Source organism: Daphnia pulex, chromosome 3 (assembly GCF_021134715.1).
Source record: "Daphnia pulex isolate KAP4 chromosome 3, ASM2113471v1".
Lineage (NCBI taxonomy): Eukaryota > Metazoa > Arthropoda > Branchiopoda > Diplostraca > Daphniidae > Daphnia > Daphnia pulex.
In genome coordinates this window covers 8,950,700-8,966,783 of record NC_060019.1, presented here as the reverse complement: position 1 = coordinate 8,966,783, position 16,084 = coordinate 8,950,700, and the positions used below count along the sequence as shown (strand labels likewise).

General features: G+C 41.5%; 3 protein-coding genes across 6 annotated transcripts; 2 read left to right on the top strand and 1 right to left on the bottom strand.

The window, feature by feature from the left end:
- Positions 1–531: 531 nt before the first annotated feature.
- Positions 532–7,201, top strand: LOC124191282 (choline/ethanolamine kinase-like). 3 transcript variants are annotated; one of them, XM_046584419.1, is made up of 9 exons: positions 532–1,468; positions 2,954–3,075; positions 3,143–3,427; positions 3,701–3,805; positions 5,282–5,510; positions 5,595–5,915; positions 5,977–6,183; positions 6,258–6,473; positions 6,535–7,201. In XM_046584419.1, the coding sequence occupies exons 4-9, from the start codon at positions 3,714–3,716 to the stop codon at positions 6,622–6,624; spliced, it is 1,155 nt and encodes a 384-aa protein (XP_046440375.1). In that variant the 5' UTR covers positions 532–1,468; positions 2,954–3,075; positions 3,143–3,427; positions 3,701–3,713; the 3' UTR covers positions 6,625–7,201. The 3 variants fall into 3 exon arrangements, with proteins under 3 accessions (XP_046440375.1, XP_046440376.1, XP_046440374.1); XM_046584420.1 differs by lacking the exon at positions 2,954–3,075 and having other exon boundaries at positions 581–1,468; positions 3,280–3,427; XM_046584418.1 differs by having other exon boundaries at positions 810–1,468; positions 3,143–3,805.
- On the bottom strand, positions 7,152–7,954 carry LOC124191283 (cytochrome b-c1 complex subunit 8-like). 2 transcript variants are annotated; one of them, XM_046584421.1, is made up of 3 exons: positions 7,847–7,954; positions 7,609–7,769; positions 7,152–7,341 (listed from the first exon to the last, which is right to left on the bottom strand). In XM_046584421.1, exons 2-3 carry the CDS (start codon positions 7,763–7,765, stop codon positions 7,247–7,249), a joined length of 252 nt encoding a protein of 83 aa, XP_046440377.1. In that variant the 5' UTR covers positions 7,766–7,769; positions 7,847–7,954; the 3' UTR covers positions 7,152–7,246. The 2 variants fall into 2 exon arrangements, with proteins under 2 accessions (XP_046440377.1, XP_046440378.1); XM_046584422.1 differs by having other exon boundaries at positions 7,851–7,909.
- Positions 7,955–8,067: 113 nt separating this feature from the next.
- On the top strand, positions 8,068–10,825 carry LOC124191278 (vezatin-like). Its single transcript, XM_046584412.1, has 7 exons — positions 8,068–8,191; positions 8,363–8,476; positions 8,543–8,614; positions 8,725–8,849; positions 8,918–9,208; positions 9,277–9,529; positions 9,599–10,825. Exons 1-7 carry the CDS (start codon positions 8,156–8,158, stop codon positions 10,730–10,732), a joined length of 2,025 nt encoding a protein of 674 aa, XP_046440368.1. The 5' UTR covers positions 8,068–8,155; the 3' UTR covers positions 10,733–10,825.
- Positions 10,826–16,084: the final 5,259 nt, after the last annotated feature.

Here is a 16,084-nt window from a genome sequence, read left to right as displayed (position 1 = left end):
TTATTTTTCTAGGTCGGTCTCGTGTCGCTGTTTAAACATTTTCTGGCCATTATCGAACAAGTCTTTGCGGCCAGTTCACTGTCCTCAAATCTGTTGGGTCAGATTTGACATCACTGATAGGAATTTAGAAGAAATTTCAGAAAAGATTTGCCCACTAACTTCATCAAATCTTACAAGTGCTGTGAGTATAGTAGGTTGACGTTCTTTGTAACTTAATTCACTGATTGCGCAGGACAGTTGCTGACTAGATAATTATTCCGGAAACCGCCCTTTTTCTTTTACTGGGGAGGGGGCGACTCGCGTTAATGTCGAGCAGAATTTTTTCAAATAATGTTTTTATGCGTGCAACATCATGTTGTTACTGATCCTCGACTTTTCCCATGAATTTCTTATCTTCTTCGTCTTTTTCCATGAGCTGTCTCATTCTGTGACTTGATGATGAGGGTTCTTTAAGGTCAAAAGTCCAAAGGAGATGCGTACTGAACTGTAGGATCGTCCCTTCGCTGATGTTTTCAGGAAATGTCGCAGTACAAATTTCTGAAGATAAATTCCCGGTTGAAATCGAATCGTGTTCCAGAATCATGTGGAAACCTAACAGCCTAAACAGTAAAAAGTATTCCCTATTTCCATGTTTTGCAAACTTTCTCCTAAAGTGCCGAACTTGACATTTCTGACATTTCCGATTCATAGGAAACCTTTCTCTGAATAAATATTGTGTTATGATTTATTTTCAGCCGTCCTTGGCTGGATCGGTAGAGCTGTAGCATCCTGTGAAGAGTGGCCGGAAAAGGCGAGCATTCCTGGCCGTTTCCCTATGTCTACCACTATTTATAGAGTTCTCACGTATAGTGCTGTAGGTGCCGATGCGTTAATACTACTGACCTTGCGAAATCGTGGAATGGCGTAATTGTTCAGGGAACAAATAGCGCCTCATTCAAATTTCAACCTAAAATTTCCAGATGCGCAAAAAATGAGTGTTGCGTAAAATACTAGTGCAATCGCACCGAGCCGAATTCGAATTGATTTTCGTTGAAAAACAAACACGCTTAAGACGGAATCGATGGACGGAGGTTATCAAATGGGATCGCAGCCAAAGCCAACTGACCTTGCTTTTATTTTCTGTCGCATTTTTGTAACTTCCAATTTCCGTAAATACGGCATGCGCTAGCTGGGGCCTCTCGTCTTCTTAATGCAACATAAACAACCAGTCGAGTTTCGTTTTGTGTGTAACTGTGCATGCAAGAACAGCAAATGACGCAATAAAAACCCTCCAATGCTTATTCACGTTGGCGGGAATGGTCTTCAGGCCCTCCCAAGGTTCAGTGCAGCAGTTCTTGATGTCAACAATCAACGAAATAAATAAGCTAGGAACTAGTAAGACTAGGGCACGTAAATGAGGTCGCCCTGGAAGTGATGCGTCGTATGTTTCCAATCTCCTGGGTCAAGCGGGAAATATTTTTAGCAACAGGTAAACATTAGTCTGTTTCATTCCCGCACTTTTTTTGATTTTCATATGGGCCTTTTTGGATCGAGGTTACTCATAGGTTGAAAAACTATCCCATTTTTTTTTTCTTAAAAAAAAATAAAATCTAGACCCCCCGCCAAGTCATAAAGTGTCAAAATGGGTGTTTTTTGACGGTTTTTCGGCACGCTTGGACTGCGTGTTAGTTTTAAAAATCGAGCCTTAACATAAAATCATTGTACTAGTCAAACTACATACATGTACCAAGTTTGAAAAAAATTGAAGTAAATTTAGACCCCCCGCCATAAGGTTTAATAAAAAAATTAGGAAATCGCATAACTTATAACATTTACTTAGGTAAAATGATTTTTTGGATTGTGAGCTTTGAAGTAAACATAATAATCTACAAAGTTCACAATTCAGAAACTCATTTTTCTCAAGCAAACCCCCCCAAAAATACGTTTTTCAATTTTTCCTTCGCGTTCAGCGTTACCTAGTTCTCCCTTAGATACTTTTTTTATTCATTTGACTTATGATAAATTGAATAATGACTATTATTCAAGTAACAGAGCAAGATGAGCTATCATATAGACCACGTTATCTTTATCATATATCTGACTTTTTTTAAGAAACGCCATTAACATCCGTTTCTGAAAAAGTCATATCTCATATTTTTACGAATGTATTATTTGGTCTATATGATAGTTCATCTTGCTCTGTTACTTAAATAATAGTCATTATTCAATTTATCATAAGTCAAATCAATAAAAAAGTATCTAAGGGAGAACTAGGTAACACTGAACGCGAAGGAAAAATTGAAAAACGTATTTTTGGGGGGGTTTCGGGGGTTTGCTTGAGAAAAATGAGTTTCTGAATTGTGAACTTTGTAGATTATTATGTTTACTTCAAAGTTCATAATCCAAAAAATCATTTTACCTAAGTAAATGTTATAAATTATGCGATTTCCTAATTTTTTTATTAAACCTTATGGCGGGGGGTCTAAATTTACTTCAATTTTTTTCAAACTTGGTACATGTATGTAGTTTGACTAGTACAATGATTTTATGTTAAGGCTCGATTTTTAAAACTAACACGCAGTCCAAGCGTGCCGAAAAACCGTCAAAAAACACCCATTTTGACACTTTATGACTTGGCGGGGGGTCTAGATTTTATTTTTTTTTAAGAAAAAAAAAATGGGGTAGTTTTTCAACCTATGAGTAACCTCGATCCAAAAAGGCCCATATGAAAATCAAAAAAAGTGCGGGAATGAAACAGACTAGTAAACATACATTCTGAATGTTTTGGCAGCTTCCAACTGGACACTCGTGTTTATCGTAAGCTGCATGAGTGCATTCGCAATTCCTCTTTGTCAGTTAATTGGTTCATTACGTCAACGAGCAAATTAATTCAAAGTTCCTGTTAATCCTGTTAATGTTTTGGACTGCGTATTTTTCTCGGGCATTGTAAACATTTCTTTTTTAATGTCTCAAGGCCACGGCGCACGATTTTGGATTATAATCTCGGCAGATATCCGCCATATCGTCGCGCTTTCTTTAAAGAACTTAGGAGAGAAGCAAAAATGTTGTACACATATTGATCGAGAACGAAACTACGTAATAACGAACTTTGCTCGCCACACGTAGGAATGAATTATCTCAAATCTGCTTGATGACGTTGTAGGAAATGACTGGATGCGAGTCGAGTAACAATTGGACGCTGTATTTTATCATTTCAAAATATACATCGGGTGATGTTTTTAATCTATTTGAATTGGATTTTTTCTTCCCCCGACTCGTTGTCAATTCGTTCGCCGTTAGATGTCAGCATAATCGAGCTCCAGCAGAACACACACACTGTTGAAAGTTCTCTCTTGGATTTGGTGTGGAGTGGATTCCTTCCTATCGTGTCTGGCTGGTGAAAACTCCCGAAGCAAATACAGTCGTGAATCTACTACTAACGAGAACGGTAGGGTCCGTTGACACAGAGAAACAAGCCTTGGGCAAATTTTTACGCAATCTTATTGGTCGATTGTAACCGTTCATCGTCCTTTTACTCATCAACTTCTGGTTCATTATTTTTTCCCCTTGGCATATACTACCCACCAAAATTTTGGCTGACGAATTCGTTGCCGTCTGCTGCCGAACCTCCATACTGCAACCGGGCAACTTTTTCCTGCGAATTTCCAAATCAATTTGGAAACAAAAATAACTGTATACCCACAATGTCTATCACCAGCAGCAACAAGAGTGAAATGCGAGAGAAAACATTTCGAATCTGTCGAGATTACCTCAACGGCATCTGGAAGATGATTGCCCCACAAGAAATGGTGCTTAAACAAGTCAGGTGAGTTGCATCAATTGTTTGTTTTTCAATTTGCTCTTTGCTCTTTTGGTATCGACCCTGTAACCTCGTGTTTTGTGCGAATGACGACTTGCATTGGGCTACGCAATGCGCAAACTCTATAGTCTTCTACCGATTCTATCGATCCAAAAGCTAATCTTTTAAGGGGGCGGCATTGCACTTATTTTTTGGTCTGCTTCATTTAGAAAGTAGGAATGTCAACATTTTCGTGATTTTCAGATCAAGTTTGGTTTTTCATTGGAAGATGGGCACCGGCGAATTCTTGTTACGTCCAAAACATGACGCGGGACGGACGTCGAATGTCACGCCATGGGGTAGGGATGGAAGGTGTGTCCGGTCGAACCAATCAGATTCGTTCACCGTTTTCACACGCTCTATTCATAGACTTAAAGGTTTCGCTCTCATTTTTAAACTGTCGGTTAATAAACTGTAGCGGCTTTGTTTTTTAAAGAGGGAAAACCGGTCAAGGCTTTACGTCAAATTACTAAAAATCGTCCTCCTTTAGAATTATTTGTTACATCATTTACCCGGACGTTGGTTTTCTACATTGTAGAATCTGAATGGCGGATGACGCGGTCGTACGATTTTTGTTGGCCTTATCTTATTTTAAAAAAGAATAAAAAAAGGTATTTTAAATCTCCGGCAATGATATTTATCGAGACAATTTGGATGGGAGGTGCGCTAATCTTTCGTCAAAAGCTGAACGAGAGGAACGAGCCAAAATATTTTCCATGGTGGTTATGTTATCGTGTTTTTCCTCCCTCGTTCAAAATAGACATAGTAGTCTTATAACCTTGAAGGCGTTGATTATTTCGGGAAGAAATTTTCTTTAGCAAAAATCCGACATCAACCCCTTTGGCAAAAGGTAAACTTGTTTTCGTCGTCGTCCGGCTATCCGGTGCGTTCCGCCGCACTGGCGACTACACAACTCAAGTGGGCGCTCCATTTGGCTTCCAAATCACGGACGTCTAGTAGTTGTAGCGTGCGTAACCATTTTTAAAAGAGTCAAACTCCTAGTTAATTCTCTTTTTTATTTTCGCTGACGGATGCTTTTTTATTTCTGACTGGTCGTTGGGGCCGGAATCGTACTGCGTCGTCATTTATGGTGGCCTAGCTGTAAAGCAGCAACCCTGCGCTCTTGTTCGCAATCGATTCGCTATGACTCATATTTCTTCCATGTTCTCCGCTAGCAGTTTAGCGCTTCGTGTCTGCATGCCAGACTGTGGGGTCAGGTGAAATGCGCATCACATTCGAGCAAGAATTCGATCCAACATCTGAATGTAATAATAATGTTGTTCCTGTATGCATTTAAATTCTTTGGAACTTCAAAGTCCACAAAAAAAGAGAAAATTTTGATTAGCCTCTGCATGACATCCGGTCATTTACGGCTGTTTTTCATGGTACAGTTGTTTAAATTTTGAATTAATTTTAATTAATTTTAATTTCAAACATTTGCAGTGGCGGAATGAGCAACTTTTTGTACTATTGCGCCTTACCTCCTATGGCCAAGCCGAAACAAGGTGAACCGTCACGAGTCCTGGTCCGGTTCTACGGCCAAATCCACGGCGAAGGAGCGCTGGAGGCATTGCTAACCGAGTCGGTCATTTTCACGCTGCTATCTGAGCGTAAGCTTGGACCTAAATTACATGGAGTCTTTCCCGGTGGGCGATTGGAGGAATTTATTCCGGTATGCTTCATGCTTGAGTTTGTTGACTGACGGACGAGACAATCACGGGATGTATTTTGAAATTTTCTTCTATCACGATTCCAGGCACGTCCGTTAAAGACGAAGGAGCTCGTCGATCCCGAGATCAGCTCCATCATCGCCGAGAAAATGGCGCAGATTCACAGCTTGGACGTACCGATCAGCAAAGAACCCACTTGGTTATGGGACACGATGAATCGCTGGATGAGCAACATGAAAGTGACACTTGCTGCGCAGCCGACACACCAAATTGTCGATAATGATTTCATTGAAAAAGATGTTTCTTCCGCTATGCGATCCATTTTGAGTTGGAAATTGGATTCGGAAATGGACTGGATGAAAACCTATTTAACGCAGCTTCGTTCTCCAGTCGTCTTTTGTCATAACGTATACATTAACATTTCATTTCTCAAAGGTTTGACCAAAGTTAATTTATTGCCTGTTTTAGGATTTACAAGAGGGTAACATTTTGATCCGCGAATCGGCCGTTACTCGCGAAGAAAAGCTGGTCATAATTGACTTTGAGTACTGTTCCTACAACTATCGAGGATTTGACGTGGCCAACCACTTTTGCGAGTGGATGTACGATTACACATTTGACAAATACCCAAAATTCACTTACAATCCAGCAGCAATGCCGTCTGTCGAACAACAGGTAAGCCCATCTTCTAATATTGACGTCAAGCAATAACAACCCTAAAACTTCTTTTCTACCAATTTTCTTTTTAGTTGTATTTCATTCGTTATTATTTGGAGACGGTGCAGCGTGAAATGGGCATCGATGATTCACACAAGAATCCAATTATGAATACCATCGATGCAGGGCCCCAGAATGAACTCCGTCTTCTACGAGAAGCCGAATGTTACATGCTTGCTTCGCACTTTTTCTGGGGTCTTTGGGCTGTCGTTAACGCACCAGTTTCTTCTATCCCGTTTGGTTACTGGGTAATATTATTATCTTGATTACAGTTTGGTCCGCATTTATTTATTTTATTTTTAATTACAGGAGTATGCCGAGGCCCGGTTTGCAGCTTACTTTGAGCACAAACAAAATTTACTACGTAAATATGGAGAAGTTATCGAGGAGAACGTTTAATTCGCACCTTGAATCAAATTCGTTGTGATCACTATTACCTTGTTGCTTTCCCATTCGACTATTGTACGAGTTTCGGACGGAAACGCATTCAAACCCAATGCACGCTGCGTTATACTACTTACGAGGCCATCGCCCAAAAGCTTCCTTACTTCGATCCATTTGTAAAAATTACATTTTATCTCTTTTGTTCCCGTTGCTCTCAAAAGTGTGCATTTCGTGTCATATGTGTCGCTTCTTTCTTGTTCACTTCCTTAAGACTCTATTTTTGGGTTGTGATCTTAAGCCATCTTCTCTCCTAACTAAAAGGTGGTATGACAAGTTTTTTAAAAAGACTTGGGGATGGATGTGATGTGGGAAAGCTCACAAAACTTCGAAAACCTCTATGAGGCGTGAGACACACGACACATGTACTTGAAACATTGACCTATTATCCAGCAATCCACTGACCCTAATTTAACTGCCAGGGTTGGTGGTGCTCTGTAAATGTCAATGCTCAAATGATTTTCTTTAACTGTTTCTCTATCCTGTTCGTTGACATGTATATTGGACACATGTTCATTACACAGAGTTGAATTAGTTTGCATTTTATTTACTGTCTACAAGAAGTTGGGAATCAACTGCTTTACTTTTCATGTTCAAAGTCAGCAGGGTTCTTCCTCATCAGGCGGGTGTGCTCCTTTTCCGTCTGATCATAGACCAAGTAGCAGAGTCCCAAGGCTATAATGAAATAGACAATGATAAATAAGTTAGAAACCAAGAAAACGAAACTCAACTTTGGAGTGCCTATACTGAACTCCACAAATAACTTGCTGTACAAAGGTGTTTGTGAAACAGAAAATCAGGCGACACTAGTTATTTAAAAAGAAAGTTTTGCGAGCAAAGAATCATATTTAATGCAAACCTATTTATCCTATAGGCTGTATATCAGCTCAATGATATAAACCTAGGATAGCAGTTAGTTCAATTTAAATCTTTGTAACTTACGAACGCCAACAAAGAACATTTCGCTCCAGATACGACGAAAAGTATTGGGGATTCCCTGGGAAAGGGCTCCGGCAAAGGCCCGTTGTTCGTGGGGCGAAAGGCGGAATTGAATGATTCCTCGAAGCTTGGCCAACTCTCCAAAGTGTTTTGCACCCATTTTGCTATTTGTACAAATAAAAGTCAAAATCAAAGATACAGAATTTGTAAGTAAAAAGTGAGAACGAAGTAACGAGTATACTTTCTGTTTTAGGCCGATTACGTGATCTAGCAGAAGATGGCGAACGAAAGAGATCCTACGTTGTTAACTGAAAAATTGTTTGAAGGTAAAATAAAGTTCAAAATGACTAAGGTTATTAAAAGGTAATTCAAATGAAAATAAATCCCAAAATATTTTATGAAGGCTGAAAATTCTAAATCGAAAAACATTTTGTTGATTAAAAAAATTCAAGACAACTGCCAGCGTTGGAAATTAGTTGCAGACGATTCCATCCTATGATCACATTTTAAAGGGCGCCTAAATTATTGCAGTTGCAGTATTTTGATCTAAATGGAATCAGATGAAGATGAAGACGTGATATTTGAGGTAATTTAGTAAGGATATTAGGCAGATACACTGCACAGATATTGGGCACGTAAAACAAATACAGGTCTACAAATTACTGATCGGTCGATTATACCTGATTGAAAGATGCAGACTAGGTGTTATTTTGAAAATTTAACATATAACCTTGACTGCATGTGTTTTTTTTTTCAGGGAAGTCAACTGTATGCACATCTTACTACATCTGAATATTCAGGTCCAGAAATAAACTTCTATAATTCTGGAAAAATCAACCTAGCCCCTGAAAATGTGGTTTCGGGTGACATTGTAAGTTGTGATGTGAAGCAAGTGATCATGTATATACAATGAGATTAATAAGAAATTCATTCTTAGGCAACAAGCAAATCTTGGAAAGATCTTTTCCTGTCATTATGCTCGAAAGTTGGATTTAATAATGAGAACTATGTAAGCTCATAACCGTTATTAACATTAAACTTTGACAGAATAACACTTCATTCTGTCGTATACTTACTTAAATTCTTTAAATACTTACTAAAATTCTATACTTATAACAGGAAGAAGAATTTTCCCAAAAGATAGTGCATACTATAATGAACACATCTCTCATCTCCTTGGAAGATGTTGATTTTTTATCCAACATGTTTGATGATATGTTGCCAGAAGTTACTCGAACAAATAGGTAGTGCAGAAATGATTTTAAATTCTGCATACAAGAAATAAATTAACTCTTTTTCAAAACATTACCAGTCAAGATGGTTGCTTTGAAATCTTCGCTATAGGTGGCGTTGCGCTGTCCGCTACTCTTTTATCCACAAGAAGGATTCCGTGGGCACTTCGCGCTCCGAGCCTTCTCTACATTGGAGGAAATATGCTACGAATCTTCAGTAAAAAGATCAATGACTTAAAACGAAAAAGAATCAATCAAGTTGTTGACAAATTTCAAATCGTCTTATCTCTGCTGCACGACCTATGTTTGAACATGACAAAATCCGTGCAATTCGTTCAAGAGATGGAACTCATCGATCGCGGTTTTACTTTGTAGGTTTCTTTGTCTTAAATTGCTAGTGTCCACAAATTTATTGATCTGATTTCTGATAATGTTACAGACCAAATTTGATTACTCATTTGAGCATGAAAACTTTGCCGAATCAACCCAGTGCTCTTCTGTGTTTACCTTTGCGGCAAGAACTACTGCAGACGGTCCAAGAACTTCATGAAATCATGCGAGTGTTAACGCTTCGTATCAGAGAAATGTTGCCTCTCAATAGCGCAGTCGATAACGCGTCTCACTATCTCGCGTGCTGTGAGCCGATTCCGGAAGAAATCCATGAACAACACGTGACGTTGCAAAAGCTTCGGGTAAATTCAGAATTTCATCAAGTTGTTTGTTGGATTCGTCGGTTTAATATGATTTATGTTCTTTTGTAGGCTGCCATGAGGCAGTGTCACGTGCAGCTCTCAGAAATGCTGAGACGTCTAGCCCTCAGCTTCTTGGTATCACCTGACCAGCGGCATTTCCAGCTAATAGACGAGCTGAGTCGAGCCTTGCCCTGCAGGATTGCACCTCTCACCCATCGACTGCGAATGGCATACGACTACTACACGGCATGGAAGGTCAGTGATACTTCAGACATTCTTTGCACGCCGGACATAGTTAGCAGCGAAAACAACGATGAGCGGCCCAAGGGTCTCGACTTGGCGCTTCATAGTCTCGAGCGCCATTTGCGGGCGACTGCACTGATTATCGACTCGTTGCGAGGGTCGGATCTGCTTCCGGGGATGCGAATTCAGCTCAGCCACGAATGTAAGGCCGTTGCCACGTGCTGGGAATTGGTCGAGATGGAACTGCAAAAGTTATCGAATCCGTCTTTAATGGCACCGCCGCCGACACGTGCGGTCCAAGTGCAACCGACTCGGCCAGTCGAAACTGGTGAAGTATTGCCGCTGTACGGTGCCTGGGAACCCGACGTCCAGGATCTGGAGATCCTAGAAGCAGACCTCCGATTTTCCGATGTGAATCGCCAAGACGCAGCCGACGATGACGATGATCTGCTCTTGTTGAAGAGAGAAACTCGTGAAGAGCGTCTGGCCCGCAAACGAGAACTGGCTGCCCAATCGAAGCGGATGTATTCCGAATTGCAAGTTGTTTTGAAATCGAAAGCCGCCGAGTGGAAAGAGCGCGAAGCCAGGGTCATGGAGCGTCTCGGCAAGACGGCAGAGGTGGAAGAAGACCCGCCGGACGTGCCGGAACAACAAGAGGAGGAGATGATTCCTCCGTCCCAGCAAGAAGATAACGATCGACTTCAGGAGCCGGACGAAGCAAATCAGCCGGCCGGATTGGCGATTGGATGTCCCGCTAGCGATGCGTCTACTCGATTCGACACGAGTAGGATCGTGCCTTGTTCCACGTTTGGTGTCCAGGCCTCACTGGCCGCTCAAGTGCGCGCTCTTGCATCTCAGAGGGGAGCCTTGCAGAACGAGGATATGATCGGCGACTCTGATTCTTCTTCCGGAGAAGACGAAGAGAGTTCGGCAACCACTTTGCCACTTGGAGACCCTTGAAGATATTTCGATCCTTTCCAATGTAGACGATCCGCTTTTTTTTTCCTTCTGTTTAAAATGCAGACAACAAGGAAATAAAGATTTTTTCCCGGGGATTCCCCGCGTTGTTTTTCGACGAATGTTTCTGATCAGCCGTTTAATCAGAGGCCTCTTTTCTGTTGTTGTTTTTGGCGAAACAATCGCAGCGGGTGCTGGCCATTTGCCACAAATTTTCCTCTTTCTTTCATTTTGTTCTTTATCCTCTTTGGCCGTAATGGGCTGAACACAACCGACACGAACAGATGACTGTTCGTCGTGTTTACCACTTTCTCTCTCGCACACACACACACAAACAGGACGTTATTGTGGGTGTGGAAAACACGGCGATAGAGAGAAAAAGGGTTAGACTGTCGACGACGACGACGACGTCGTGATTAGCTTCACAGACTTTTCTTTCTTTTCCGTTTTTCCTACTGCCGTGCTAGTCGTGTTGCGGCTTATCGACATCGTCACCCTTTTTTACTTTCCTCCCCCGTCCCGCCCCGTGCACACATTGCCGCAAAAGTAGAGAGATCTCTCCCCACTGAATCCATTCATTGATTCAATGAACACACCAACAAAACTTGTGTGTTTGTTGGTTACATTCGGGTCGAGCGATTGAGCGGGCGGTTTTTGTTTGCCCGTCGGAAGTGGCGTGCCCGTTTGTCGTTGGGGGTCCCCTCATTCGATCTATATAATCGCTGGATGGACTTTTTGAAGGTTTCCCTCTTCTTCTTTTTCCCCCGGATAGAAGATTGCCGAGAGAAAAAGGAAGGGGGTTAATGTTGTGTGGGAGGTCGGATGTTATTTACTTTGGGTAATACGTCGTGCGGGCTATTTGTTTGCGCTCGCGCCAACTTATTCGGGGAGGTCGCGCCCATCAACTCTGATTTTTTTCAAATTTCATTTTTGGGGGTTTGAATTTGTCGCGTTTTAAATGTGAACTCTTTTTCGATGTTGACATTTCTCACTGGGATTAGCGAACAACTAGCAGTTGACTGAAATTCAACCATTTTTCTGCAGTGCTCTCCCCCCACGCCGTGTCAATTCATTTGATAATGAAGAGCGTGTGATTCTTTTCATCTTTTTTTTTCGTATTCGAGTTTGTCTGGTGCGTAGTCGTACTACTCTTTTGTTTCAACTGGGCACGTGTATCATAGGGAGTGGGCGGAAGAAGGCCTCTTCATCATCATCTGTGTGACAAAAAAATCCAATTAAGAAATGAGCGGAGAGTGTGTGTGTTGCGACATTCGACTTAACTCGCCGTCCGTCTGTCTGTCTGTCTGACTGTCTGGTCTTTTAGGAACAAAAGAGAGTCGCCACTTGGCGAATTCTTACCGAGGGAAGAACGAAATTTCGTTTCATTATCATTAGGAAACTCGTGTGTGTGTGTGTATGCCTCTGTTTGACACCAGCATCACCCGTGTGGGAGTCACTCTTTCATATTTCGTTTTATTTTTTTGGGTGCACGAAAGAGTATCAAGGTGCTCAAAGGTCTGATGAAGGAGGTGTCTGCGTGTGTGGGTCCCCCGTTTCCCTCTTTGTCGTCACCTTTTTTTCTGTTTTAAACCCCTCCGGAGCACTAACGAGATGCTGTTCTCCATATCTTCGAGAGCCGTGACAATAATAGGACGGGTCTCAGACGCACATCCCCAACACCTTTTCACGTTTCACCTTGTTCGACTAATGATGATGAAACACAGCGGGAGAGGGACGAGTGCTCCAAGTTGAACGAGAGAGTGGCAAAATATAGCACCGTGGAGAAACGGGTGCACATTTGTCAATGGATATTGCGCTCTAGTCCAATTATAATAAGGAAATGTACAACATTCCGCTATTATCCTTTTAACTTTCTCTCCTCTTCTCCACTCTTGTGTTTGATGGGACCTTTTTGTTGGGTGGGAGTTTTGTAGACGGTAAAAAGCAAAGATAAAATAACCAAATTATTGAGCGGTTGTATATGTATCACTGGTGAATCAGCCGAGTGTAAAGATGCTGGCAACTTGAGAGATCGGAAGGGAATCTAGCCTCATCGAGATCGTATACGGTGGGGTTGGAATAATAAAAAAATATAAAAAAGATAAAAAGATAAAAATAAATAAGTGCAGTGCGCCACTTACGGACGGAGGTTTCAGTCGAAGGAGACGGGCAAGACCTTTGGGAATATTATCCATCCAACAGAGCAGGGAGCGTCTAAGGCCACATGCTTTTTCAATGTATGTGCAGCAGTAGTAGTAGTAGTAGTACTGCTGATGTGCTTGCTGCATATATATATATACTCACCGACTTTGAACGAGAGACGCACTTCAATTTGTAGCCGAGCGTCCTGTTCTCGCTCACGTTGCCTTGCGGGAGAGCTCCTCGCCCAGGAAATAAAAAAAAACTAACCTCCTCTCTCTCTCCATCCGCTACTCATCCCTGTCTACTCTTTTTCCATCCTCGTCTACTTGGAGAGGCTCAAAATCGAGACGACGACGACGACGGGAAAGAGGCAAACAATAACGATGTGATGTGCCATCGTCGTCGTCGTCGTGTGGTTAGTGGAAACTCTTTTTAAGCCCTGGCGGACTTGTTTGCTCTGGGAGGCTCGGCGGCAATTTCCCTTAATTTGTTCCAGAAAAGCAAAGCTATCGCCACTACCACTTTCACTCCACGGCGGCTTCTCTCCGCTCTCTGACGCAGAGATGAGCAAATTCACCAACTTTTTTTTCCCTCTCTCTCTTTTCTACACAAGGATCTTCTTGTCTGTTTTCTCAACCTAAATCTCCAAGATGATGAAAGGACTTTTTCATTTTTATTTTTTATTTTTCGAATTTTCCTTATCAACTTTTTGTGTCGAGTTCCTTTGGCATTTCATGCCGAACGTCGTATTCCACTGGTTCTACTTTTTTTTTTCTTCTTTTATTTTGTGTGTGTCGTGTTCTGGGAATTCCCGGACCTACATCAAGTTTCGATCTGAGATCGATTTGATGCTCGGTATCAGTATTATTATGTGCCGGCCATGAAATTGAACTGATATCAAGACAGCTGGTCGATTCCAAGTTGAAGGGGAAGAAGAAAAAAAACTCGTACCCACGTCTTGCACATGTTATATAATGTTATATCTTTCTTTTGATAGAAGGAGGGGTGAGGTTTTTGATCGACCTTTTATAAGGTCTGAATTGGCCCGTGATGAAGGGAAACGAAGAGGTTAGTGGGGGGAGGGGGGAGAAAAAACTCCAAATGTCCATCTCTACTTCTTGTAAGAGCCCCGTTTTTGCCCTCGTCTTCCTATTCTGTCCAACAATTGTCCAGGAGAGCGAGTTGTTGCCACATTTTCAGGCTTTGATATCCAATGAAAGAGAAAATATCTCTAAAACTGGAAGAAATAGAAATGGTTGTGAATGTCTGGCCGCAGAATGCTCCGATACAATTTCGATGGCATTTTACGGAATGGCATTTTTTCGATTACTATTGTAGTAGTGGTAGTAGTACCGAAGACAGTCGTTCAGTTTGTGTCGCACTCCAGGAATTTTGATGGGGACAGAAAAGACGAGTCAATGAATTTGGTCATTTGGTTGATGCTGTGAGAGAACATTCACCAAACTTTTGGGTTCAAATCTTTTACATTCGCAGTATAACGTCATTCAGTGTAATACCGCGGCCAACTTCCGTATTACACGACTCATCGGGTCTCGGTTTGTGAATGGGCAAATAAAGAAAGAAAGAAAGAATATCAAGTGAAAGGGAGAAAGCTCCTTGAAGGTTAAGGTTATGACACGGATGAGTCGATAAGTAGAGAGAGAGGAGCCCAGGCCGGAGAAACTTCACCAACGGTCACACGCATAGACTCCTAATCCTATGTGGTAGAATTATTTACAGATGGGGGATATAATAGCCTATAACTACTACATATGTATAGTTGTGTGAGAGAGAGAGACAAGTGACTGTTTTTGTCCGTTTGACTATAATACCTGCGATGGTGGTGGTGCTGGGAAATCAGCATGCGGTGGCTTATACGGTAGGGGAGGGGGTTAGGGAAAGGCCGATATCCGTCGGCAAATGTTTCCAATCACAAGAGAAAAACCTTGGCTACTTATCTTGAATCTCTCGTTAGATGCGAGTCTTTTCACGCCTTTCTCCGTCCCCACCATGTTGTTTAGCTCCGCCGCGCGTATAGCCTATTGACCGCTCCCTATCAAATTTGAAGAGGGGGGACCCTATTTTCTTTTCATTATACATTTCCCTTTTTTTTTTTTTTTTTCCTCCCGTTCTCCCATGTACACTTTGTGTTGGTGAACCAAAGAAGACAAGATAATCTTCCTTGTAAGATCATCATTATCCGCCACACGCTCCGTCTGCCGTTCTTGCTTCGCCCCAACTTCTTCTTGTTCTTCTTCTGCGTTCGGCATTTTGTTCTTCCCCCCCCCCCCCCCCCCTATCAAATGAATAACAAAAGGGAGAGATAGGCCATTTATATAGGAGAGATCTGGTACATACAAGAATAATGGGGGACATCCTTGTCAATATGCCGCCAGTTATTCTTTTTGATTCATTTTGTATAAATAAGCCAAGGATATAGCTTTCCATTCTTTTCGAATTTCACCCAAAAGTCTATACACATGTGCGCCACAGTATACTAGATAATACTTAATGTTGTACTACTACTACTACTGTGTAAATAGTCGAATCTCTTTTTGATATACAAACGGCAATTCTCTTTTGTTGAACGTCTGGCCCGTGGGCGAATGGGGAGAAGGGAATGCGATGTGATGAGGCAATCAAGCAATCATTTTTCGGTGAAATCTTGAACAACTTTTCAAATTTTCAGTGCGGACCCGTCAGTAATCCGAGCTGACAGGTTGCGTCTACTTAGACGCACCGAAATGCCGATGCGTTGTGTAGCGAACACAATAAAAAGGGGGGAACAAGGGATGCGCCAGACAATAGACTTTTGAGAGATTGGATATTATTTATTATATTATATTATAAATGCAGACTTGAGAGGATCATCCTTGGCCTCTTGTTTTTTTTTGACACAATGCGCAACATATGTAATAGTTGTAATACTTGTGTAGCGTTTCGTTTTTGTTTTTCTACTTGAAATCTTGTCGACATTCAAATTATGAATTAGACACGCCTGAAATGACGCCCGTCCTGTCGCGTTCACTTTTCTGCCTCGACTCATTTATTAAACGGGGGGAACCGATGATGTCATTATCATTCAATTTTCAAATCTGGTTTTTCCAATATCTTTCGCCAACAAGAAAAAAAAATTTAAAACTCGTTGATTGAATTTGAATGAATGAGGTCAATGCCAAAACACACAAAAAAACAAACAACACACAAACACAC